The sequence below is a fragment of the Penicillium arizonense genome, assembly GCF_001773325.1.
Source record: "Penicillium arizonense strain CBS 141311 chromosome Unknown PENARI_contig013, whole genome shotgun sequence".
NCBI lineage: Eukaryota > Fungi > Ascomycota > Eurotiomycetes > Eurotiales > Aspergillaceae > Penicillium > Penicillium arizonense.
This window is the reverse complement of record NW_019173290.1, coordinates 133,486-158,937: the sequence shown is the minus strand read 5'-3', so window position 1 is coordinate 158,937 and position 25,452 is coordinate 133,486. Positions and strand designations below refer to the sequence as shown.

The following is a 25,452-nucleotide window of genomic DNA, read 5'->3' as shown; positions in this document are numbered from 1 at the left end:
CTGTAACCTTGGAATCATCCCAACCCAATCTAGTCATTGGTGGCAAACTCGGAACATGTCCAGCTGATGTGTGCCGATCATCGTTACCTGTCAATGGCATCTCTGGTTCCGTGAGGTTTTCCAGAACATCTCCAATTCTGCAATGACGTTCTTCCCCAGTCCCATAAGTTATGCATCCTGCATTCTGCATTCTGCATCCTATCACCGTCTCCCATCCGGGCATGATCGACACGAAACCCTTCGACTTCCTCTGGGTGGCGTTGATTACTCCGCACCTCCAATGATCGACCGGAATTGGTACAGACAATCAACTCGGCTAACGGTACTTGAAGTCTCTCTATACTAACCGATATTATTTACTGTCTTCTTTCCGGATCTCCTATTCAGCCGGCTATCCGTCTCCACAACACGGGCAAGTCGTCGTCCCACCTATTCCCATTAGCGTTGAACAAGCAGGGAATTGGAGTCAAGCCGATGAAGCTAGGGGTAATGGATTTGCACATCGCTATCTCCATGTCCCGTTTATGGATCACCTCCTAGACCAGCAAAACAGTCGTCAGCGGCGAGGATCGACACGGTCCTGCTTTTTGGGTGCAGGGAATGTCTGTGCTGGCATTAGTGTGTCGTCCATTGTCTCAAAATTCCGAACTGGGATCTTATTCGGTACATGGCTGGCCGTGCTTGGCTATTGGAATTACCGTGAGATGATGATGGACAGTTTCTCCCTACTAAGAAAGAGGGGGGTTGATATTGGATCTATCGCCCACGAGCATTGGCTCGTGTTCTGCACGTCAGTCGGGGAATTGGCCCGGAACCTCCTTGCTGGAGCTGTCACGGACGGGACCTGCGTGGCATATATGACAGCTCATTGTCTTGGTCTGTAGATCATTATCCGTACGAGCACTTTGAAGCGATTCTACATTGTGTTCCATATTTCAAATTTCATCCTTATCTCCCCCTCCAGCCTCAAAAATCGGCTTCGGTGATATAACGTGATGCATTGTCCTTGCAGAGATCACCTAATGATCATCGCCGTTGAGAGATTCCAAAGCGAAGGTATAATGTACATCGCTAGCTCTAGCCCGTCATCCCCTATAAGTCCGCCTCATCTCCAGAACCCGTGTTTCAAAATCCGAGTTGATCACCTAGCCAACACATCCAAATGACACATACAAAAGAGACTACAGTAAACACAACACAACATCTACATCTAACTACAGGACACATATCCAACATATAGAGTTCACAACTGAAACACGCTGGGCAACAACCCACTACAACTCCCATTGGCCAGGGAAAACCCTGGCACTACCAACTCGCATACAAAAAAAACCTCTCTCGGATGATCCCGAAAATCACAAATAAAAAAAGAGAACCCGGATTAACGTCGAATGCAAATGCAAATTCAGTGCACATGTAAGCTGCAAAGTCACAGAACCGGCCCTTCTAACTCCTTTCAGGTTGGTAGACTCACGGTCAAGGTTTGCCGGGGAGGGTACAGCCTGCATTAGTTATGCGCCTAGTATCCTAGTGGGCTTGTCTTATATAGCCTCCGCGGGCGCCGGGCGCCGGCATTATGTACATTTACAGTAACCTAGGCATCTGGCCACATATATAGTAGGGAAGCATGTGCCTCGGTGGGTCTATACTACATCGCGTCAATTAGGCTGCGACCGAGGGTACGAACTGGTCATGCAATGCATTGGTTTACTGTAACTCTTTATAGTGGCTGCTCCACTGTTTTGTTATCGCAAGATTTTCTTTTTATTTTATTTTATTTATCTTTCCATTCCTTTGAATGCAATATGCCTTCATCACGTCACATCTACTAACTTAATCCTTCTACAGTACATGATACATAACTCTTAGTGTCCGGATCAGGAGCAGGATCATACGTGAAACAGACCCAAACATATCTCGTTTACTGAGAGAACATGTCGGTAATTATCGTATCCGCTTGGTCTAATTATACTATTGGGTTCCTCTGTGCTGGGACCGAACTGATTGAATCCGTCTCAGCGGCCCGATTGCTTCGTCAGCTGTTTCAATATGTCTACGATGGATAGTTCGTGATGTAGATATTCGTTATATCTGGGAGCAAGTGTTTTGGGATTAACGTTATTGCATGTGTATGTTACGTTAAGTCTTTGGGGTTACTGTATTGGGTATACTTTGTTAATTTACTCGATAAATTGGAGTCAGTGCACAAACTCTGAAAAAGATCCTAAGTTGACCTGATCGGAATTTTCTTGAGTAACTTGAAAAATCTCTATCCGTTCGTTTCCCGAAACAACGAGCTACGCGCATAGAGACAGTCAGATCTATCATTTTTATCTGCGGGGTCAATTCCACGTTCCAGGCTGTCCATCACGAGATAAAGCTAAACTGATTTGACATGTGACATCGTGAGCTGTCAAAGTTGAGCTTATATCGAGTATGCACGACGTATCAATTTTGCCGTGGATGCTTTACAGCTGTCAACGGTTAACGCGGATTATCCCATTCTAATTGTGATATGTCGATTTCACACTTGTTTTATTCAGTGTGTTGTCAAGACCATCTTCGTTGACTCCTGCTAGTACACTGGTCTTTGTTCAGTGGGGTTGATCCGTTTGGCTCCTGGAAGACTAATATATCATATATCATCAGCGTACACGCTCTAAGCTTTAACCAGATCGAGCTAATCCAATGAACAGGGAGATCATGTCAATAGGAATGAGCTATCTGGTCAATGTCAATATAACGCTAACGTTACTGGCACTTTTACATGTTTGTTAGAGATTAAGTTAACTTATTCCCCAACCCCGGATCAATGAAATGCAAAACATAGTCGCACAAAGGAGTCTTTCTAGATATGCTTCAGTTATCTAGATTCATGTTACTAGGCAGCGTTTTAAACTTTAGTGTCACCCTTAAAACCATACAAGCAAACTTATTCTTTATTAAATCCTAAATCTGTACTAGGAGGTATTTCCTAAACATTATTGTTATGGTTCTTGCCGTCTCTTACACTTATATATCTATATCTGTGTCAGAGTGGTCTATTGTAGGGCTAATCTGTCCAAATACCTATACAAGGCTCGCTAATGGATGACGATGGGACAGCTCATTGTTTGCAATCTGCCGAAATTTCCCGGCTGACTATGGGTGATCTAGCATTCGTAAGCTTCTGCATCTTGCTGATCCCTAACCGATGTTGATATGTAGGCAGAGTTGGTAAAGCCGGCTCTTGGTCGAGTATGCTATCTAGGTTGGCTCTTAAGGTAGCATCCGGTCCTGCAATGGCTCGATCTGTGGTGTCTGTGGTGATACTTTTTTAGGAGTGGAGACTCTTTGCGTCTCACTTCTATATCGGAGTCTGAAGTGACCGAGTGTGGGCTTACAGTAGGCTCCACTGCTATAGCTTTGGGCGAAGGTCCCTCCGAGGAATCTGTTGCAGGTATGCTCGAAGTGTACTTCTCCCGGTGAAAGTATGATATTCTAATACTCAGGTAGCTGTGGATCAACCCGTTTTGAAACATATCTCCCAATTCAAGTTTCCACACTCATCATCCAGTAGAGACTTATTGAATGCTATTGTTGATAGAACTTGATGAATGAATTGACCAATCATTTCCGTCTTTCTGGGGTCCTTGTTGAGGGTAAATGCAGCACTCCGGTCCGTTTATCGATGGGCAATTGACATCTTCGTGGGATACGCCACGAGTACTGTAAATGGAGTCAGAAAGAAAGACAGTGCGCCTAGTCAATTGAACCAGGAATGCCAGGCTCAACCGAGAAGTCCTTCCTTCCATCGTGTGAGTTGCTGTTGACACTCTTATCATCAGCATAAGCATTATTTTCCCGAGAAGAACAACGAGTATTGAAACAGATTTGGAAGATACTCATTCCCATTGAATAGGGTCAATAGTCCTACCGTCACTGGGTGGTGTAGGTAGTGAGAACTGCCTACCAAGTCTCGTCTCAGACCAGAAGCACAGAGCCACTAAAGCTGTAAACAGAGGACGCTGCCTAGACAATCCCAAATGGGCAGTATAACCTGGAGATGTCCGGTGACCAACCAGAGTGGTCAAATGTAGCAGAGCCGATTGTTGTTGTTTCCCAGTCTCTTTTCAATTCACTTCTCTCTCTCCTCACCCTTTCGTCACCGTAGCAAACAGCCGTGTGAGTATCACCAAATCCCATCCCCATCTTTCATCATCCTCTGGTCAAGACTGATTTGAAGTGGCTCCAGGCACCATGGCTGAACCTGGGCTGAAAATCCTGGGGGGAGCCTCAAGTGCAGAGGATTTCTGGGGTCGTTCCCTTCATCGTACCCATGCCTTTGATGATCAACGTCGTCGTGGTCGCGATCCTGCTGATGCCCACGAGTCTCCCCGCGAGTCTGGTGGTGAGTCTGGCCGCCAATATGGTCATGAATCTGGTCGGGACTTTAGTCGTGATCGTGGCTCTGGTCATTTCCGCGACTATGACAGAGAACGCAATCATCGTGACTCTGGCATGAAGCGAAGAGATGATGATCGAGCCCGCTACCGTGAACGGGACTATTATCCCAACAACCATCGTGAAGAGTACGACTCTTACCGTAGCGGAGTATGTATTTTGTCGATTCTACAACTGTCAGTTTGATGCTCACAACAAGAAGGGTGCAAATCGCAACGACAGACGTCGTTGTTACATTTGCAACACGCCGGGCCACATTGCGATTCGCCACAATGCCTGGGCCTTAACTCATCAGAGACACGTCGCCGGCAGCATCGGCATGACCGTGCGTGAGCGCAGACGGGATAACCATTCTCGTTTGACAGACACAATCTATATGCTGGCCTCGCTCTGTACTAACAGCACCGACTAGGAACCGGTGTATCTCTCGATCAACTCCCGTGCCCAGCTGAGTATCCTACCCCAACGGATTCCTCGCCAACAGGAATTGATGCCACCGGTCAATTTTTCGGCCATGGCGACGGCATGGCAGCAATATCTGGTTCCGGGTATGGTCGAGGTGGGTAATGCTCTGGCTGCACTGCAATCAGCTGCCGTGGCTATGGGAGCCGCGGCTCCACATGCTGAGATCGCAGCAATAGTTGCTTCTTGGGACAAGTACATCACACCCGGAAGGGTTCGCATGGAGCGTTCCCTGACCGCCATGGGCTCCAGTCCTGTGGAAGGTCATCACCAAGAAGGCCGTGTCGGCTCATCCACCACAACTTATCGGGACCACAGCCAGGATGAGCCAAAGTACTTTGCCAACGAGACTATGGTCGCAATGACTGATGCTGTGAATGTTGCCCCCACCAATTTTGACGACGGTTACGATTTCGATATCTACTGATACGGACATTGAGTTTCTTTTTTTGTGGTCGAATCAGCTTGATATTTCTTAATTTGTGCATCATCATCGCATGTGGTAATGAGCACCTGGGTCTTTCTATGAAATAAGTTATGCCGATTTCTATGTGATCCATATCAGTGCTTGACCATAGCAATTGCCGAATGCATACTAAATGTTCACGGGCACTTCATGGTATCTCATAATCATTTCCTCTAGCCCTAGCTGCAACTGTTCCAAGGTTGTAATAATCTGTTGACTTAACGACATAAAGTATCACAGATTCTGTAGAATAGTTGGGTCCTGGGATAGGTTATTCTTTGGTGATAGTAGGACTGCATTGCTTGGGTGGGAGTTCGTTTGATGTCCCGTATTTGTTGCTTCACAGTCAAATATGGCATTGCATTTTCATATCCTGCTGCATGTTAGTCTGCATTTCGATTTCTAGAACTAATCCCTCTAATCCCCCACTGACCCAATTAGGTACATTATGGCAGCTTATCATGTTGAAGCCTTGGCGAATGCGTGTTATTACGCTAGACGGGGGCATATACAATCTATAACACCCCGACACAAGTTTTCCGCTTTACATCCTTCACTACAGTGCTATAATAGAGTATTTGAACTGGCTAATACTAAATACATGTTATTCAATGTAACTATATTATTTTAAATAGTGGATTTATTCTATTTGCTCTACTTTGCTTCTCTCGTCGACGGCCTCTCTACCCCAGCCAAAAGCAAAGAAAGAAAGGACTGACAGCATCTCCTAACTAGCTGTCTCATGTTTGAAGAAGCCTTGCTGTAAGGACAAAGCGTAAGTTGAATATGTTCAAATCGCGAGTTTGTACTACCTGGGCCTTTACATTCAATTGGTTCATATGTAGTATGAGATGATTTGGCTCTATCCTTTGAAAGGTATCTTTATATTTATTTTTTAGATTGCAATAACGTATAATCTTTGGGCTTAGGCTTTCTTTACCCTTGTTTGTTAAGGCAAAGAATAATAACTTCTACAAAGTCTTCTACCAAGTAAGCAGGTGAAGCTTCCAAGGTTGTTCCGTTGAAGCCCGCGACGCGATAACAGGGGTTGACCGGATATATCGGCCTTATTTGTTACTAAAGCACATATAAACTATGTTTTCATAATATCAAGGCTGCCAGTATGCTATCGGACACCTTGTAAACTTGGACAGAGAATGGAGCTAGCTGACTTACGATATCAAAAGCTAGAGAGATTCGCGATGGGGCTGTTGAGACATCTAACAAGAGGTATATGGACTTTCCACACGGAATAAATTCCAGGAATGTATCTCTTGTATACATCCTATCCTACAAATTGAATATTCAAAGTCATACTCCGTACTTACGGAGTGTTTTCCGAGTTCGAAGTCGGCCGGCGGCGACCGGTGAGACAGAGCGGAAAAGAGGTCACGTGCACGAAAATCTTAGGTGTATCCCAACACTTTGCGAGAGTGCTATCTTCCAACCCATACCACCTCCAATTGCCTCCCATCATGCTCTTCCGTACTGCGGCCCGCCAGGCTGCGCCTTTGAGGCGTCAGGCTTTCGCTCCTCTTGCCCGTCGCACCGTCACCACCGATGCCGCCTCCGCGCAGACCGAAAGCCCTGTCCCTCAGGTTTGTTGAGCCTATCCGGAAAACTGGAATATATCGCCGGAAGGCCCCCGGAACCCAATGCTGACGATACTGCTTGCGCTACATTAGGAAGATGACAAGCCATTCACCGTCCGTCTCTCTGACGAGAGCTTCGAGACCTACGAGCTCGACCCGCCCCCATACACTCTGGAGACCACCAAGAAGGAGCTCAAGCAGATGTACTACGACATGGTCTCGATCAGGTACGGATCCCTTTGTGGCGGGTTGGAAGACTGAGCAGCACTGATTCGAGAGATTTTGGTTTATAGACGTATGGAGATGGCCGCCGACCGTCTGTACAAGGAGAAGAAGATCCGGGGTTTCTGCCATCTGTCGACCGGTCAGGAAGCCGTCGCTGTTGGCATTGAGCACGCCATCAACCGCATGGACAAGATCATCACTGCCTACCGTTGCCACGGTTTCGCTTTGATGCGTGGTGGTACCGTGAAGTCCATCATTGGTGAGCTTCTCGGCCGTCGCGAGGGTATCGCGTACGGCAAGGGTGGTTCCATGCACATGTTCGCCGAGAACTTCTACGGTGGTAACGGTATTGTCGGTGCCCAGGTGCCCGTCGGTGCTGGTCTTGCCTTCGCTCAGCAGTACAACGAGCAGCCCAACACCTCCATCATCCTGTACGGTGATGGTGCCTCCAACCAGGGTCAGGTCTTCGAGGCTTTCAACATGGCCAAGCTGTGGAACCTCCCCGCCCTGTTCGGTTGTGAGAGTATGTCAACGCCCTTGGTTCCGTCTTTCCGATGAACCCTAAGCCAGATTACTAACTCCTCTCCGTTCAGACAACAAGTACGGCATGGGTACCTCTGCCTCCCGTTCCTCCGCCCTGACCGAGTACTACAAGCGTGGCCAGTACATCCCCGGTCTCAAGGTCAACGGCATGGACGTCCTCGCCACCAAGGCCGCCGTCCAGTACAGCAAGAACTACACCATCAACGGCAACGGTCCCCTCGTCCTCGAGTACGTCACCTACCGTTACGGTGGTCACTCCATGTCCGACCCCGGTACCACCTACCGTAGCCGTGAAGAGATCCAGCGCATGCGCAGCACCCACGACCCCATTGCCGGTCTCAAGCAGAAGATGCTTGAGTGGGGCGTCACCTCCGAGGAGGACCTCAAGGCTCTTGACAAGGAGGCCCGCGCCTACGTCGACGCTGAGGTCGCCGAGGCCGAGCAGATGCCCGTCCCCGACAACACCTCCCGCATTCTCTACGAGGACATCTATGTCCGTGGCTCCGAGCCCAAGTGGATGCGTGGACGTACCGTCGACGAGACCTTCTACTACTAAATGTAGATCGGTTCGTTTCGGGGTACCTGCGTTGAGTTCCTTGGATGAGCTTTTAATCCGTTGTGTGGGGGGCCGGGAAGAACATGTTTCTCCTGTTCCACTCTATCATTTATCTGTAATTTAGCCCGATGACTAGTTTCTCTTATGTTTGTTTCTTTGGTTTCTGTTCTAGAGTAAAGAGCAATTACCATACCGGGTCCTGTTCCATGCGTCGAATAGTCTTTTCCTAAATCTAAAAGTATTGCAATAGTGATCTTCCTGAAGTCAAGTACGCCGTCGCCGTCGATTATGGGTATCATATCAAAGAGGGTGAAATAAGTACATCGAAGTGTAAAGAGTGAGCAAGTGGCCATAGCAGGTAGGCCAAGCTAAGGCAAAGCAAAAAAAATAATTGTAACCTGCGCTTCATCCATCAAGCAGGTTCCTGTCTCAACATCTCAAGAATCATCTCCTGGGTCCTTTGCACAGAATCCAACTTGTCTTCCAGGGAAGCTCGATCCCGTTCCAGTTCACGGCGAATCTCAACCCTCATCTCCTGCCGAAGCTCCTCTTTCATCTGTTCGATATCAATTGGAGGAGGACTATGTGATGAAGACTGCGACTGCCGCGGCAGTGGTAGCTGAGAGGAGCGGTTCCGGTTAGCTTTTTCCGATGCAGCGTTAGCTACAGCGTGGAAAAAGGGTGGGATTCTTTGCGTGTCGAGATCCTTTCCGTCGAAGTGATTGTGGAGCCCGTTCAAGGTTTGGACGGCGGCGTTGAATATCTCGCCGCCATCGGTGTCTGGGGTTTTGGATGTAGTAGAGGTTGGAGGATAAGATGCGGCTGGCGCGGGCATTGGAGGATTTGAGAACATGTTCTCGAAGCCGGGTGGTAGCCTGAGGGGCGCAGTCACTGGGGGGGAGGATTGTTCGGGGAATGGCGCAGGTTGTGAGACAGTGGGAATTGATGTAGGGAGTGTTGGGCTCGCTGCTGGCAGAGAGTCACCAAGGGTGCTTGCAGCAGAGTGACCCATCGTCGCAGTACCAACATCTGTCGGACTGGTAGCAGACCCAAGCTGTATCCGCCATGGTTCTGGCTCTCCGCTCTTCCGAATCTGACTCTGACCCCGATCCTGACTCTGGCGTCTGGGTGGTGGCTGTTTGCGCTTTCGAATTTCGTCGCGTTTCGCAATGCGATGGTTCTCGGCATCCTCCCACCGCTGCCACGTCGGAACCCAAGCATCGACAGCAGCACGCCATTCCGGATTCATCAAACCCTCAGCGGCGGTTGAGCCACGCTGCCGCTGGTCCTCAAGGGATTTGATACGCTGTCTCGTGACCATTTCCACTTTGCGGCGTACCGAGTGCCACGAATATGAGCGGCCATCATGGGTGCGCTTGAACTCATCAGCGACAGATATCCACCACTTGCACAGATTGCTACGGCTGCCAAAGGTATCTGCATTCTGGTTGCAAATTTCAAAAAGTGCCACTTCCTCTTTGGTCGTTAAGCGTCGGTGTTGTCGTAAATTGTCGACATCCAGATCAGCATCAGCCTTATGGACCCGCTTCGTCCCTCGTGGGTTTGATCCCAACATCAGAACTGAGTCATCTCCTTCGCTGGGTTGGCCTGCCACGGGCATTGGCGCATAGTATAGATCGCTCTCTGTGATAATGCCCCCGGCTGCCTGTGGATCGCCTGGGGTTAGCCTTCCTTCCGGTGTCTCCCCGCTGCTCTCGGAGTTGTTATCGGTAGCCGGTAGCTTTCTGACTACCACTGACACAGATTGCGAGGCTGGGCTGAACCTTGAGCGTAGATCTGATGCTGCGTATGCGCTTGGGAATGGGCGATATGATGGGTGGTATATGTGTGGTTGAACCCGCGGCATTGGGGATGGCTGCCTGGAGGAGCCACACCCTGACAAAGGAACAAGACTGGCGGCTGTGTCTGTAGTCCTTCCGCAGCAGAATATCAGTTGCTACAGTATGAGACAGTTGTATTCAAGGGACACCTCGAGATGTGTCGATCTGTGGAGAAGATCAGGCTGGATTTCACTTGAGGGTTTTCCATGTGGTCCGTGCACGGGCATCTCTAGCTGTGCTTCAAATGCGCTTGTGTATATTTAGCACGTTTAGCGGACTGTATCGATGCTTGTTTCCGCCGGTGCGCTTGTTGGGCAGTCTAGAATTCTATATTTAGGTGTCTTTGACAGGTTGCAATCTGTAAATATATCTGTGCAACTTGGTGAGGCTACTAGGTCCCATAGAACATAAAATACTTAAGACATAACCATACTGTCAAGTCGCATCTTTGCTTTATAAACTAGATATTTTAACAAGACAGCAAGCAGAGAAAACAATTGACCGGCCTACACAAAAAGTGGCATCAATCAATAATATATCCATTTACAATCCATCATGGCTATGGTGGTACAGGGGTGGAGCAGACACGAAGCTCCAAAGACAAGCAAAATAGGAACCAACACCATGGTCAACATGATCCAGAAATATGCAGGAAGGGAGGGAAAACAAAGAGTAACCCACTAATACACAGATGGGAAGTAGGGAGTAAATAGTAGTTTAGTAGAGACAATATGAGAAGACAAGGCGGAGGGGTGGCTAAGAGCCAGCTCTCTCTCTCTCTACCAACGTCTTCTCAGGTACCAACCATAAGCCGGAGTGGCGATTGACTCGCCGAAGGGAGTGGGCACCTCAGCGGAGCCTGGGCGGGCCACGGGATGGCGCAGGTACACTGCGGCACAGATGTTCTGGTTGACCTCGAGGTAGCGCGGGATGAACGCAAAAGCGGACATGTAGTCACGCGGCTGCCAGGGGGTAGCATAGGGCTTGGTGTGGTCGATAGGGTTGTCGCGCATCTGGGTGAGAGCGCGCTTGAGAGTTTCGAACTCCTCGTCTGACAGCTCAGAGGCATTGATGTCGTTGCCGAGGGTTGCCTGCTCGAAAGCGGCCGAAAGCTTGTCACTGGCAGCGGGCTCGTCGGCGTCAAAGGCGAGAGAATCATCTTCTGATTGGAGCTTGGCAGGCTTGTTGTCTTGCTTTGGAGCCTTTGTCTCACGCTTGGCCTTGAGGAGCTCTGTCAAATGGGAAAATTGCACCTCCAGGCTTTGTGTGAGGATGTTGCTGGATTCGGAGCCGGAGCGGGACAGCACACGGCGGACCGCCTTTTGGAAGCCGCGGAGCTCCTGTTTGCGCTTGGCGGGGAGAGTATCCTTATCGTTCGACATGACTGACTTGGCCTGGGCCATCAGCGCCTTGAGAGTCTCCTTGGGGCTCTTCACTTCTGGCTCTTCGACCTCAGCCTGTTCCGCCTCGTTGGCTTCCTCCGCTTCCTCCGCCGGCTTTTGGGCCAATCGGCTCTCGCGACGCTCAAACTTATTTTTGGGGGCGCCAGTAGCGAACATGACACGGTCTGGCTCGACCTGGAATAGGTCACCGGGGTTGAGGAGGTAGCTGGGGTGTCTCATCTAGTCACACGAGATCAGTAAGGGTGGGATCCTTCAATTGGTCATGGTGTGGGCCGAATCATACCTTCTGTCCATTGACAGTGACGGCTCCGTGGATGACAAACTGTCTTGCCTGTCTTGCACTGCTGGCGAACATAGCTCGGAAGATAGCAACGTCCAACCGACGCTCCAGGGGTGCGAAAGTCATATTGGTGTAAGGTGTTTGGCGGGTGGGATATTTCGGCTTTTCTTCCTTGCTCAGACCAGAGCCACGACCAGCGGAGACCAGGGATCCATCATCGGCGGCCAAATCGGCGGTGTTCATGGGGATGACGCTCTTGATGCGGCGGGAAAACATGCGCTTCCATTGACCCTCGCGGACTTGCTCCCCGTGATAGGCACGAGACACTGCCTTGGCAGACCATTTCTGCTGGAAGAATGTTCGGTTCATGGTGGCAGGGCTGCGGAACCGCGACATGTTATACAAATTGTACTTGCTCCATGATTGACGGATTTTCTAGAGACAGTCGAATTAGTTTCTTGCATTGTATGGATCAAGGCGGGAAATTGAGACATACGCCTTTCGACAAAGTGTTGCTAGCCCTGTTCCTCATCGTGGCGGGTGTGTAAGGACAATACTGTAGCAGATGGTCTGGCTTGTCCTGCCCGAGATGCCGGAGTCTCAAAACTTCTCTCACGTGACCTGACCATTACTGATGCCTAAGTAACAAGGCATTAATTTACTCAGCGGTGATTGGCTCGGCATACCCCATGCTGATTGGTGGACCAAACTCGCTTAGCCATGACCCACAGATAAATCACATGACTCACCGAGCTGGCCGGGTATAAATATCCCGCCCTTCCCGCAACCTTCCTCTCTTTTTCTTTCTTCTTCATACTTACCTTGTTTGGGTGGCTGCGATCATGAAGGCGGCTCACCACAGTCTGGTCCCTGCATTGCACAGCGCGGCGGAACAGTCTGTTCAATGGCTTTCGGGTCATTGACAGGCGTATTCTTTGGCACCCTCCATTCGTGGAACTTTCTTTTCATCAACTTTGAGCCAGTGGCTCGAGCTTGGAGAAGAGGATGTAAATATTTTAAATATTTAAAAAGTAAACAGTGCGTGCCTCATGATAAAGTTGTTTCCGCATCGTCGCATCTGCTGACGTTCGCCGTCATGCCCGAGTCACTGCCGTGTCTCACTACATCAGCCGTCGCCGCACCGTATGTGTAGAGTATGTTATGTTATGAACTTGTTTGAAGACCTTGTTGTAGTCGCGGACGCTGGCATTGCGTTATCTATCTTCTGAAGTGAGCTTCTTAAGTGAGCTTCTCTGCCTGTAATTGCACCATGTCGTCGCCTTCGCCATCACCCTTCGCTGTCTTCGCCCCCGTGGCCTGACTCCTGACCCTCTTACAGCTTACTCCCAGAGGCTGGGCGCTCTAGTGACGATATTGCGAGATGTTCGAGCACTATGTACTGGCCACTTCTCTACTTGATGCCTATACCACAACTACTACCGGTGCACAAAAGTGAAATGGCTTTCTAGTTCTTGAACCACTTCATATTTAGAAGAAAAGAAATTTTGGTATCTGATAAGATCGTGCTAGTAACTCCAGAGACCACTGCGCCCCGTCAAAATGCAAACCCCGATTCAATCATACATTATCATTCCCTCCTAGAACTTGGAAACGCCTCCGCCAATGACTCGGCTTCTTGAGGATTAGTCCACTCCTCAAGCAGCTCGTGAGCCATATCAACAGTTTCATCATCGATGCCCGCCTCCAGAACGGTCCCATCACAGAACGCCAAACGAGTCAAGACAACGAGATGCTTTTGTTTGCTGCCGGGTACACAAGCCAGCTTCTCCTGCATGTTGATTGAGGGCCCATGCTGACGCATGACTCCGAAAATCAACCGCATGAGTCCATTGACTAGGGAAACGCGCAGGTTTTGCTCGGGCGGGTACGAATACAGCGCATCTAGCTCGTCATGCATCGACCGGAATAAGCGTGCCAGTGCATTGGGGTGCAATGCCAGGATGGCACTTGCGTGACCTTGGGATACAGTTGTTGGACTGAATGCTAACGATTCCAGCAGTAGCAGGACCTCGAGTCGCATGGCACAGATGTCGTATGGAGTGTATGGCTCAACGCCTTCGTCTGGTATTGCTGGCTCGCTGAGCATGTGTGTCAGGCGGTCCACGATCCATTTCTGCACATCCAACTGGTCCTGGTCCGATGTTCTGATTGACCCGAAAGAGTTTGGACGAATGCTTGTCGACAATAGGTTCATTAATAGCACAATATCCCCGAGTGGATGCGACGGGTGTAGCATCACAAGAATGAAAGATATCCGGATGTTCTCCCAAAAAGTCTGGAGAGCTCTCCTGTCGTGCAATACCCCACAAGCGATTCGGTAGAGCAACCGCAAGGCTTCAGTTGAGTCAACTAGAGGCTGGAGATCGGATTGTGGTGTCTGTCCTGCCACTCGTTTGTCTCTTGATGCTGGAGCATACTTGAACCGAGGGACTGCATTGACTTCCACAGAATCCTGTAGAACTCCGACTAGAGGTATGATAGTTTCAGGAAGTGGCGTATCATCCGACATGAGAATGAATCGGACGATAGAGGCAAACCGAGGAATCGGTTCGTAGAACTTCTCGTTGATTGCACGCTGCCATAACGAGGCAATCGCTTGCGTATATTCTACTATGTAGCTGTCCATGTCGACATGAGCTATGCTATCCATAACAATCCTGGACATGGAGCGATCTGGCTCTGAGGGAAAGGCCAGCTTAGCCATTGCTTCGAGGTCTGTTTCCTCGCTTGGGTGCATTTTGTGACTTAGGAGCCGCATCATGAACCGTTGGTTGCGACCTGACTGTGCAGACTTGCGTTTCGCCTGTGCAACTTCTGCGGCATCGACCGAAGCATCAGTCATGATGAGCTCCGCACCTGCAGGATTCAGCTCTAGTGGTGTTGGGCTATCTTGACTTGCTTGTCGTTTCCGCTTCCCAGGCACTGTCGGCGTGGCTCGCTTAGAACGTGCTGCAGATTTGCTGGGTGACACCACGGCGATCTCATCATCATCAAATCCATCGCGGAACGGCAGTATCCTGGACTTCCTGGGAGTGACTGGAGCCGCCTTATCCTCGTTTCGATACCTTGTTTTGTAGTTGCGAGCCTGGTACGCTTCCTCCACAAGTTCCTGCTGAAGGAACACGTTCTCCGTTGCCAGCACCTTGCCTTCGGACATCGCCGCCTCTACCTCTAGCTTGTGTGAGGCCGTCTCATCAGCCAGTGATTTCCGTAGAGCTGCGAGCTGTCGGTCATAATCTTGGGTCATCCTTGTTTGCTTTGATCGAATAATGCTGATTTCTCCGGTTTTCATGGCCACTTGATCTTTGGCCTCGGCTAGCTCCCGTATCATCTGTTCTCTTTCTTGTTCCATCTGTATATGCTGTTAGATACCTTTCCAAAGACAAGCTCTCGTTCCAGGGGACTAACTTGCGCCAGGCGTGCATTGATCTCAGCCATATTCATCTGCCCATAGCCCTCGTCCAGCTCCATTGCATCGCCCATCTCGCCATTGACAGTCCACTCAATGTCAGCAGCGGGTGCATGGTGACCGTATGGAACAGCATGTTGCCCATCCACATTGTCGTACACCTCGGCTTCCAGTTCACCCACCTCCAGTGTATTGTAGTCGTTGGTCAATCCGGTGTGCAAGCGAGGCGGTGGTCTCCGGGAACCAGTGTGATTAGAGGGCGCTGCGTGGGCGCGCAGAACGGAATTGCTGTTTATCGAAGGGACACTAAAGTGCTGTGAGGCCGTCGCCTGAGTTGCTTGGAAAGCATTCTGTTCTAACTCGTACAACGTACCCGGTGGCAGGGAGTCGAACTCGTCGGAGCCGTAGTCGTCGTCGTCGTCCATGCCCCCGCCATGAATGGAGTATGCGGGAAGAAGTGTTCAAGTTCAGATTGCAGACCGGCAGTTCACCCTTAACCCTGCAACCTGCAACTCCCCCCAATTTCTACGAACAACAAATCCTAGAGATCTTTAGAAGCGGGTATATAAAACTAAATAATATTCGAACACTGGCATAACTCACTATACAATAACATAAAAAAACATAAACACGGAGCTGACCGCTTTCGGCGCAATTCACATGAGCTCATCAACTTCTAATCCGACGATCCTCACTCACTCTGCACTCTCCACTCCCTTTCCCAGAATCCGTTTCTGGTCCATCCCCTTTTCTCACCCCTCATCATGTCGAAATCTCGCCGCAATGTCAGGTTCCAACATCGGAACGGCGAACGACGGCTAAGCGTGTCCTCCGACGTCAGCGACGTGCCCTCGGAGCCTAGCCTCAACAAAAATGGAAATGTTTCTCAGCCGTCCACGATACAGGAAGAGGTCAGCTTCGGCTCTATATGGATTTGGGGAACTACATTCTGACAATCTCTTCACATTTAGAAACCCGCTCAGTCTGAATATGAGAAGAAGAAGCAGACCTTCATCACCCGCACGATATGGACCTTCGTGATGATTGCTGGTTTCTTCATCGCCATGTTCTCCGGTCATATCTATATTATCGCCCTTGTCACTGCCATCCAGATCGTTTCATTCAAAGAGGTCATCGCCATCGCCAATGTGCCCAATAAGGAGAAGAACCTGCGCTTCACCAAGTCTCTGAATTGGTATTTCTTGGCCACGACTATGTATTTCCTGTACGGAGAGAGCGTTATCTACTACTTCAAGCACATTTTACTGGTTGACAAGGTGCTTCTCCCGCTTGCAACTCATCACCGCTTCATCAGCTTCACGCTCTACGTCATGGGTAAGTGCCTCGGCTATGCGCTTTTGGTCCATGCTAATATGTTTCATTAGGATTCGTGTTTTTCGTCGGATCTCTGCAGAAGGGACACTACCGATTCCAGTTCACTCAGTTTGCTTGGACTCATATGGCTCTGTACCTGATCGTTGTCCAGGCTCACTTTGTCATGAACAACATTTTCGAGGGCATGATCTGGTTCTTCCTCCCCGCGTCGCTGGTGATCACCAACGATATCTTCGCTTACGTCTGTGGTATCACTTTTGGACGCACCCAACTCATTCAGCTTTCCCCGAAGAAGACTGTCGAGGGTTTCCTCGGCGCCTGGATTTGCACCATTGGATTCGGTTATTTCATGACCAACTTGCTCATGCGCTATAAGTACTTCATTTGCCCTGTCAACGACCTGGGATCCAACGTCTTGACTGGTTTGGAGTGTGTGCCAAACCAAGTCTTCATGACCCAAGTCTACTCCCTTGAGTTCTTCGGTCTGGACTATAGCTTCCACATGGAGCCCATCCAGTTCCATATTCTGGCTTTCGCCACTTTCGCTTCTCTGATCGCTCCTTTCGGTGGATTCTTTGCATCTGGCCTAAAGCGTACTTTCAAGATCAAGGACTTTGGCGAGTCCATTCCCGGACATGGTGGTATCACTGACCGCATGGACTGCCAGTTCATCATGGGTTTCTTTGCTTACATGTACTACCACAGCTTCATCGCTGTCTACAAGGCTAGCGTGGGCGATATCATCGAGACTGCCATCAACGGCCTCACAGTTGATGAGCAGCTCGAGGTCGTCCGCGGCTTGGGCAAATACCTGTATAACCAGGGTGCCGTGTCAGAATCGGTAAGTTTCTTTGGTGCTCGTTTAAATATCAAGTTACTAAATTCCCCTAGATCCTTGAGTGTCTCGTCACCGAGCTCAAGCGCCGATGAATCTGAACATGTCCGGCCTCCCCGAGAAAAACTACAACCTTTATGACGCTCTTCTTTCTCCGATTCCATCCATACCGAGGTAGATTACTCAACCTCGTGCTTTCCACCTTGCGACTCTCACCCGATTGCGTATGCCGTGTCGATCTCCCCACCCGCCTTCCCTTTTGCTTCATTCGGGGCCAGCTTGGGTTTCTCCAAATATGCATGCAAGCATCAAAATGTGCATGCATGAAATGTATATGCAACCCCCCTACCTGCCTTACCTTACCCGTCTTTCAACACGACATCCACATCCGACAAAAATTACCAATGGCAAGGACCATAATGAATCGGGATCAAGACGACCAATCTTGCATGCCGAGGCACGGGGCTGATCCCTTTTCACTTCATGGCTGTTCTTTTTTTCTGCCTTACACTTGTTTAGTACTTTTTTTCTTTTCCTCTTTTTTTCTGATGTCGGGCTCTGGACTGAACCCAAAATGATGACTCGTTTTCTGGGTTGGGGCATACCGATCTGGAGCATTGCTATATTTTCAAAGTGTGGAATGGACATATCCTTCCACAGAGGCAGATGAGGGAGGATGGGTGAGGATATGTCCAGGCTCTTTTTTTGACCTCGCAGTCTGGTTCCCTTTTAATTTTGCGGCTGTCTAAGATCCGTAGCGATTGGGATGGACTGTTGATTGTACATAGCTTTCAATTCAAATGTTGAAGCTGAACTTTTGTCTTTCGTCTTGATTTCTGACGTGGTGCCATTACATACATGTAGCAAATGCTGTAAGGTAATCTTGATGTTCTACGAAAATAATAGTTTGGTCATTAGAATGGGTCTTTTCATTTGCATCTCTATCGACGCGCTGTTCATAGATGTTTGGGGTATCGGGAAATCGTGGATTGTGTATGTCGACGGGCAGTCGCCCTCATCATGGAGCGCAGAGGAGTATCAGCATCGCTCTCTTCCTTTTACACTTCAACCTCATACTCTTCCATTTCAACATTGAAGTACCTCGCAACCTGCCGCCTCTCATCATCTGCACATATCGGATCAATCGTGAACCGCACAGCAGCATCACGACCTCGCTCGCCTGTTCGTTGGCGATCACCATTCGCAGCAACGGGGGTTAAAGGATGAGCGGGTCTTGGGGGATAACCTGCATGGTTGATGGTCCCATTGGCTGGCTTGCGTGGTTGGTCAACCCACGGAGCGTGTCGTGGGATATGCTGTGTGCTTGCTTCTTGGTTGAGTGGAATGCGGACGGTCAAGAATCTGTCCGCAGGGAACTCTGGTCCGACGGTGGTCTGTCCGCGGTAGTGAGTGTAAAGTTCTAGGAGGTCGAAGATGGTTTCTGAGGTTGATCATCAGCTATGAGACTCCGAGGTGACTAACGAAGGCGAGAAGTAGGTTTGATGAACATCACCAAAGAAACATACCCATGACATCCGTGCGGTTTGTGTTCCAATGCGCATAGTCCAACCCGACCTCGACCGGTTCGATGCGTTGGTCCAAGAGTCGTCCTGCAAGCTCGAGGGAGCTATAAGCCATCGTCGATGAACTCTGCTTGATGGGTGAAAATGTGCGGTAAAGATCTATTGAGATACGGTAGGCGAGATTGGAAACCTCTGATCCTTGCGGGTGACCGTAATGCCGCCCTAGCTTCATCAGAGTCTTCTGTGGATGACGGGTTCGGAAGTCGAAGCCAGAGGCTTCCAGCATTAGGCGTTCCAGGCCGATGACTCCGCGCGCATTGGTTTCAAACATCTCAAAAGAAGTGTTAGCACTCTATCATTCTCAATGTCTCGGGCATCACGACTTACAGGGTCATCTGCTGCCAGGTGCTCCGAGGGTGATAATTTGAGATTGTACGCCGCGCAGACAATATCTCGTGACTTTTTGAGCGTGTCTTCAATCTTGCACGCTGTGAACAAGGCTGCTGCTGCCGCATCCTGTGTACTGGTCAGACTGGTTTCGTTCAGCAACAACCGAGAGAACTTACAGCGAAGTTGTACTCATTGTCTGGATGCATTAACCGAAACCGGTGATAGTACCCCACAGCCGTGTTGAAAGTCCGGATAGGCCTATGAATCTGATCAGTATCTTGATACAATCGTGACCTTCCTCTGCACATCAGACTTGGGATCAACTTACAGGTTGAGAGCTTTCCGCACGTTGTCAATCCACGCCACGCCCTGGAGACGCAAGGAATTCTCGCGAGTGGGGCTAATACCCATCGACTCTATACAGCTCTGGACTGTTTGTTCGAAAATGTATGGGTTGGCCACCTGTATAAAAGACGGGTGGATGGCTGGCGGACTGGGGTTCATCGTCGGGCCCCCACGGGGAGATACGTCCCTTGTAACACGCTCCATGGTAGATTTGGGAGCGCAATGCTCCTAGACGGATGGTAATTCCGAGCAATATTCCGGATGTTGCAACGTGAAGACGAACAATCACCGATGAATTGATATCCAGGGTCACGTGCTGTAGGAAATGGTTACACCGCCCGACGTATACTGCAATCAAATACGGAGTCTCCCTCCGTATAGAAGTTGGCTTTCGGATGTTCTCCCTCAACACATAAATTCCAATTAGGTCTTGCATTTCCCTGTTGAATTTGCTACAGTGTTGTTGGTATATCTCTCCAGGTGGGAGATTCCCTTAAAAATCGCACCACACGTTGAATGGATTTCCTAAATCAGGATCTGGTTGCTCTATAGGACGAGTCAAATTCATGGGTAGGTACTTCCCAAACAAGGTGGCTCTTGATTTAAATTCCTTAATTCAAATCCTCGCAACAAGTCACCAAAAGTCCATTTAGTCCTTCCCATACTTCTTGATCAACTTCTGCATGATCGACATAGCACCAGAGCGATACCCTCCACCAAAGATAGCATGATGATTCAGATGGTGATACCTGGCCAGAAAGCATCAGTAACCGCGGAAAGAAGCAAAGACCAGAGAAACTCACAGTTCATACAAATCAACCCGATCCCCATACTCCGCAACAGGCTCGGTCTTCGGCACAATACGATGATACTGATCAAAGAACCGGGACCCAAACCCACCAAACATATGCATAATCCCAAGTTCAAACTCACTATGCCCATAGCAAGCAGAAGAGTCATAAACAACATCACCAGGCGTCTCATCCCGACCGGTCCCCACTATACGACCTCGATCCGCATTCCCACTCCACAAATCCCCATGGATAACAACAGGCATAATACCCTCTCCCTCGCCATTGGCATTATACCCCAGATGATCATCACCTAGCAGCCGCGGCACAACCTTATAAGCCGTTTGCTCAACAGCCTCGCGGAGACCCTCGTCCCGCCCATTGCGTTCTTCGGAGGTAGCCAGGATCGTGAGAAGCCGCTCGTTCGCATAGAAGTCAGCCCAGCTATCATGGAACCGGTTTGGCTGTTTTGTATCGCCACAGAAAGTCGGCACGGGAAATCCGAATCTGCGCCGGCCGGTTTCTGGGTCTGCAGGTGCGGGCGTGGTATGTAGCTTGCCCAATCTGTGGGCAAGTGTAGTGGGTGTAGTTTCGTCACCTTTGCTGCGACTCGTGGCGCCTCCGAGTTCGAGAAATTCCGTTACAAGAAAGTAGCCTTTTGAGTCTGTGCCGTCTTTGTCTAGTGGTCCGCAGGCGAGGGCTCGTGGGCAGAATCCTGGTACTGAGTCGGCGATTGCGTTGAGGGACTCGTATTCTCCTTGGAACATTTCTTCGGCGGCTTTACCGTTTGTTGCTATTTTCACGAAGTACCGGCGCTCTTCTTCGGTGCCATCTTTTCCTGGGACTTGGGCGCGGATTGCGCCTGTGCTTGTGAAGCCTGAGCCAAGGCCGGAGAGGTTGACCTTGGATGGACTGGGGAGTGACAGGGCTTGGAGAATGGGCTGTGGTACAGTGGTCATTTTTTGTGTGTTTTTTTTTTTGGACTTCTAGTTAGACTGAGAAGAGTTATTGCAATTGAGATGTTAGAGATACTCCATAGAGTGATGTGAACAGGATGAAGGCTATGACGTATTTTCTCCACAGGAACTCTTATCGATAAGATGTCTCTATACAGTGCTTTCCAACCTTGGAAGGCTCCCCTGGACTTAGAATTGAGCTGAATCATATCAAAAATAAATAAGTAAAAATAAAAAATACCGAATACAAGAGCCAAAATAGAAATATACAAATGTTGCTACCTATACTCCAGTTCATAAAGCGTTTTGTGAATTTGAATGTAAAAATTATGAGGTAGGGGCCAATCTGTTCAAGAAATGCAGCACAACTTTAATGCGCTCCCTTATATCCAGGTCTACATCGTCCTGAAGAGCAGCCAACCGTTCCCCAAATCCAAGCGAGCGAAGCCGGATTGCTCGCTCCCGGCAGCCCTCGAAGTCATTCTGATCTTCCTCGAAAGCAAGGTTGATAGTCACCCAGACACAGGTTCGTCGCACATCTTTATTGGGATGGTTGAGGTAGTTCGCCAGATGAGGCAATATGCTCCGGTGGAATGTAACAGCACGGCGGTGGCGTGGGTGTCCGGCTGCCAAATGAATGAGGAGGGCGGCGACTGCGATGATGATTTCCTTGGGGACGCGGAGGTTTTGGTTGGCCTGACTGCTCACTTCTCGGCGGTGGGGGAGCTGGATGGTTCGTGGTCGAAGAGCTTCCGCGATTGTATCCAGAAACTCATTCTGACCGATCTCTTTGAAGAGATAGTCGATCATCTCGGTGGCGTGGTCGCCACAGGTAACGTTGCGTAGCAGGTCGAATGTCTGCTCTTGAACAGCAATGTCGTCGTGCCGAGACTGTGTCGTCTGCGCCAGAGATCCGTTCAGAACAAGTTTGCGTCGACGGCTTGCATCTTGCACAAACATTTCCAGGCTCATCTTCGAAGGAGGCATGGTATCAGTCATCTTGAAATCTTCATCCCATTGAGCGGACGCTTCCATTGGGTTCAGAATGTCGACCTGTTCCCCCGCCGAGTTAGATCGACCCATCGCAATCCCGGCGTTCTGGTCTATCTCTTCTTCCACGCTCTGTCTGGACACTGCACGGACTGGATCCCGGGAGAGGACCTGCATAATCCATTGGGGTGTAAGATTCTCAACGATCTTTATTCTGATGTCGATTGTAGTGTCATAGACCAGGTGCTTGATTGCCCATAATGATTCAATCTGTAGTTTGATGTTGGGTGAGCGGGCGTGTTCGCAAAGAATGGGAATGATGTTGGCAGAAACTATGGACTGAGAAAAGTGTTAGCAGTGAGCTCGATGTGCTAGATGACAAGAAATCGACAAACCTCTCTCATGGGGCTAAAGTCCAAAGCCAAGTTGGAGATTGTTGCTGTAGCTGCAATTTGTACTTCTATGTCGGAATGTCGAATGAGGGCGAACAGTGGCTCAGCCACACCAGCATCGATAAGGCTTGTCCTCAACACACTCACCGATCTTGTCAGCATGCGAGCTGTGCCACAAGCAGCTAGAATTGTAGGGATTGGGTTGCCATCCTCTGCAGTATTTTTGGGCATCGAGGTGTCGGCCGGCGCATCACTAGGCCGTGGCTTGAGTGCATCGATAATGTAAGGTACCACGCCTTGCTCGCAAATCGCTTTGCGGTACTCATCTTTGAATGGAACGAGCGCCGCCAATGCCTTCAGAATGTTCTCTCGGTAACGCATTATATGACATAGAGCCGGGGAGTAGCCTGAAGGCCCGAGCCGGCACTCCAATGGAAGTGACTCAAGATCCCGGGCCGGGGCATCCTCTGCACTCCACATCGGCCGGTTGCTGTCTGGAACAGGATTGTAGGTTTCCTTGAGGAGTTGTGACAATCTCTTGAGCGCGTTACCTTCCACTGCATGTCTCTGCAGCTCCTGGTCGTCCATCACCAAGCTGGCTAGCACTGCCGGTGCCTCTTCTTTGAGGCGTTGGATCGGCGGGAGCAGGCCGTCGTAGTTAGCACCATCTTCTTCTGATATGCGGAAATCTTTGTTGAGCATCTCAACCAAAGCGGGGATCAACAGATAACTGAAGGTCGAAACTCTGTGTTTCTTGGCGAGCCCTAATCTAAAGAGCGCTGTGACGAGACGGGCAGACATCAGTCGCACCATGCCACTTTCTGAGCGGATAATATAGATGAGCCAGGGCACAATAGAGTTCTCATCGTCTTCCGGGGTAGGTGTCTCAGGAAGTGAAAATGCTGTCGGGAAAGAATGGCTGTGTCGGCGTTGTGAGCCCCCGTAGCCAAGAGGTGGAAAATTAGTAGAGCTGGACGATGACTTGACGTGTGCTTGGGGAATTGAGGGCAAAAGCTGATCTATGGGATTAGCTCCGGGGTGGCGGGGTACTGCAGAGCCAGACAGATAAGTATGGCCCCAGGGAGCTTTCTTGATGTCTGCCGGTGCAAAGTCTGGAACTTGTTTTGGGAACACCATGGTGATACCTGGCGAGGACAAAAAGTGTTCAGCCCTCCACTTAGACTGCTCAATAGTAACACTAACTGCCCGCAGAATTGGCGCAAGACGGGCGGATTCTGGGGCCGGGAGTGGTAGATCGCCCTCTGCACCAGGTAGAACAAATCCTTGAGCCACAACGAACGAGGCAACCTTGAGAGCCAGGGCATCCAGAGTCCCAGATAGAGCAATGGCTGTCTTATGAGCTTCCTCGGTGCAAAGTTTGCCGATCAGGGCTGCAGATAGCTCAATGGCGGCCTGGCTGCGCAGGTTCTTGTATTCCTGGAGGATAATTCGTTTGAGAGAGTAGACATTTGAGGCCGAAAAGACCAGATCAGCGAGCTGGGTGTCTCGAGGCCATTTTTCCTGACTTTGCAGCGGTAGTCGGTCTGCAATTGTGTTCAGAAGCCGTAGAATGGGAAGACAGAAGGATTCTGGGCAATCTTCTGACGCAAGTATTGAAAGAACGTTCGGCAATATGTTGCTGGCAAATATCGGAGTAAGAAAGGTCGGTCCACCTGTTCATAGTAGAATCAGTTAATACGCTTGATATGACAACAGAGGCAAAGCTCCAATGTTCACATACCTTGTGCCAAGCTTCCCACAACCAAAGTTGCTTGAAGACAGGCCTCACAGTCTTCTGGGCTTTTCTGGGTTGATCGGTCTTGGGGAAGTGCGGTTTCATTCTGATTCGTTGCCGGCCATCTCGACGTCAGCACCTGTGAGAGGGCGGGTATGATACCCTCAGCAACGAGGGCCTCCTTGCGCTGGTCATGGCCGATCAGTTCATTTTTCAAAGCTCGTAGAGCTGTAATCTGAGCAGAGACCGATTCGGCGCTTTGGAGCTGCTCCAGAATCGGCGGTGCGGCAGCTCGCGTCATCATCCGGCGACCACCCCTCCCAGCGGGAGGTTATCAATGACACGTTGAATAGATATATTGAGGGTTTCCCTGGGGGGTTGCTGCGATAATTGAAAGATATATGTAAAAATTAGTGAAGCAACTTGATGGCCGGAATAGTAAGGCCGGAGGTCAGATCCCGCAACCGAAGCGCAAGTACTCCGCACTTTGTTCTGCCCGACGTCACCGCCACCTGAAGCGGGTACCGCCCAATACCGGATATCGGCACGAAGTATACAGGACTGTGGGGATATTGGGGGATACGGCGTTGATTTCTACGTTTTTGGTTGTAGAGGTAAGTACATACATGTTATGTAGCTGAACTTTGCCTACTATAGAATATCTGGGAAGCCTTTTCATATGCTATTAGTGGTGTGTACACCAATAGCCTACCTTAAGCCGCAGACTAAGGATTAGAGACCTATAAGAAGGACCCAAATGTACCCCAACACTCTAGACCCTTCTAGCTTGCTTGGATCTCTACTGCCAATGCTAGTATCAAACAATATAGCCACTCACAATAGATGTAATCCGACTTGCCAAGATAAAATACAATATACCGTAATAATACAGTCATGGGGACCACTCCCGCCAGTGACG

General features: G+C 49.7%; 9 protein-coding genes across 9 annotated transcripts; 3 read left to right on the top strand and 6 right to left on the bottom strand.

Annotated features, from left to right (window-relative positions):
- Positions 1-4,239: 4,239 nt before the first annotated feature.
- PENARI_c013G05974 (uncharacterized protein) lies at positions 4,240-5,332 on the top strand (the record flags this gene model as incomplete). Its single annotated transcript, XM_022633228.1, has 3 exons — positions 4,240-4,593; positions 4,625-4,768; positions 4,856-5,332. The coding sequence occupies 3 exons, from the start codon at positions 4,240-4,242 to the stop codon at positions 5,330-5,332; spliced, it is 975 nt and encodes a 324-aa protein (XP_022486851.1).
- A 1,514-nt stretch (positions 5,333-6,846) lies between these two features.
- Positions 6,847-8,287, top strand: PENARI_c013G10155 (pyruvate dehydrogenase (acetyl-transferring) subunit E1 alpha; the record flags this gene model as incomplete). Its single annotated transcript, XM_022633330.1, has 4 exons — positions 6,847-6,969; positions 7,057-7,190; positions 7,257-7,711; positions 7,782-8,287. 4 exons carry the CDS (start codon positions 6,847-6,849, stop codon positions 8,285-8,287), a joined length of 1,218 nt encoding a protein of 405 aa, XP_022486861.1.
- A 412-nt stretch (positions 8,288-8,699) lies between these two features.
- Positions 8,700-10,154, bottom strand: PENARI_c013G01273 (uncharacterized protein; the record flags this gene model as incomplete). Its single annotated transcript, XM_022633118.1, has 1 exon — positions 8,700-10,154. The coding sequence occupies one exon, from the start codon at positions 10,152-10,154 to the stop codon at positions 8,700-8,702; it is 1,455 nt and encodes a 484-aa protein (XP_022486759.1).
- Positions 10,155-10,907: 753 nt separating this feature from the next.
- PENARI_c013G08674 (mitochondrial 37S ribosomal protein uS4m) lies at positions 10,908-12,343 on the bottom strand (the record flags this gene model as incomplete). Its single annotated transcript, XM_022633296.1, has 3 exons — positions 10,908-11,750; positions 11,815-12,246; positions 12,308-12,343. The coding sequence occupies 3 exons, from the start codon at positions 12,341-12,343 to the stop codon at positions 10,908-10,910; spliced, it is 1,311 nt and encodes a 436-aa protein (XP_022486993.1).
- Positions 12,344-13,399: 1,056 nt separating this feature from the next.
- On the bottom strand, positions 13,400-15,666 carry PENARI_c013G00820 (uncharacterized protein; the record flags this gene model as incomplete). Its single annotated transcript, XM_022633103.1, has 2 exons — positions 13,400-15,184; positions 15,241-15,666. The coding sequence occupies 2 exons, from the start codon at positions 15,664-15,666 to the stop codon at positions 13,400-13,402; spliced, it is 2,211 nt and encodes a 736-aa protein (XP_022486816.1).
- A 339-nt stretch (positions 15,667-16,005) lies between these two features.
- Positions 16,006-17,506, top strand: cds1 (phosphatidate cytidylyltransferase; the record flags this gene model as incomplete). Its single annotated transcript, XM_022633193.1, has 4 exons — positions 16,006-16,152; positions 16,213-16,576; positions 16,627-17,417; positions 17,468-17,506. 4 exons carry the CDS (start codon positions 16,006-16,008, stop codon positions 17,504-17,506), a joined length of 1,341 nt encoding a protein of 446 aa, XP_022486840.1.
- Positions 17,507-18,469: 963 nt separating this feature from the next.
- On the bottom strand, positions 18,470-19,873 carry PENARI_c013G07814 (putative cyclin; the record flags this gene model as incomplete). Its single annotated transcript, XM_022633274.1, has 5 exons — positions 18,470-18,852; positions 18,938-19,265; positions 19,322-19,450; positions 19,501-19,582; positions 19,653-19,873. The coding sequence occupies 5 exons, from the start codon at positions 19,871-19,873 to the stop codon at positions 18,470-18,472; spliced, it is 1,143 nt and encodes a 380-aa protein (XP_022486779.1).
- A 445-nt stretch (positions 19,874-20,318) lies between these two features.
- Positions 20,319-21,419, bottom strand: PENARI_c013G11081 (putative fructosamine-3-kinase; the record flags this gene model as incomplete). Its single annotated transcript, XM_022633354.1, has 2 exons — positions 20,319-20,418; positions 20,473-21,419. 2 exons carry the CDS (start codon positions 21,417-21,419, stop codon positions 20,319-20,321), a joined length of 1,047 nt encoding a protein of 348 aa, XP_022487054.1.
- Positions 21,420-21,743: 324 nt separating this feature from the next.
- Positions 21,744-24,834, bottom strand: PENARI_c013G05643 (armadillo repeat protein; the record flags this gene model as incomplete). Its single annotated transcript, XM_022633221.1, has 3 exons — positions 21,744-22,745; positions 22,802-24,471; positions 24,540-24,834. 3 exons carry the CDS (start codon positions 24,832-24,834, stop codon positions 21,744-21,746), a joined length of 2,967 nt encoding a protein of 988 aa, XP_022486904.1.
- Positions 24,835-25,452: the final 618 nt, after the last annotated feature.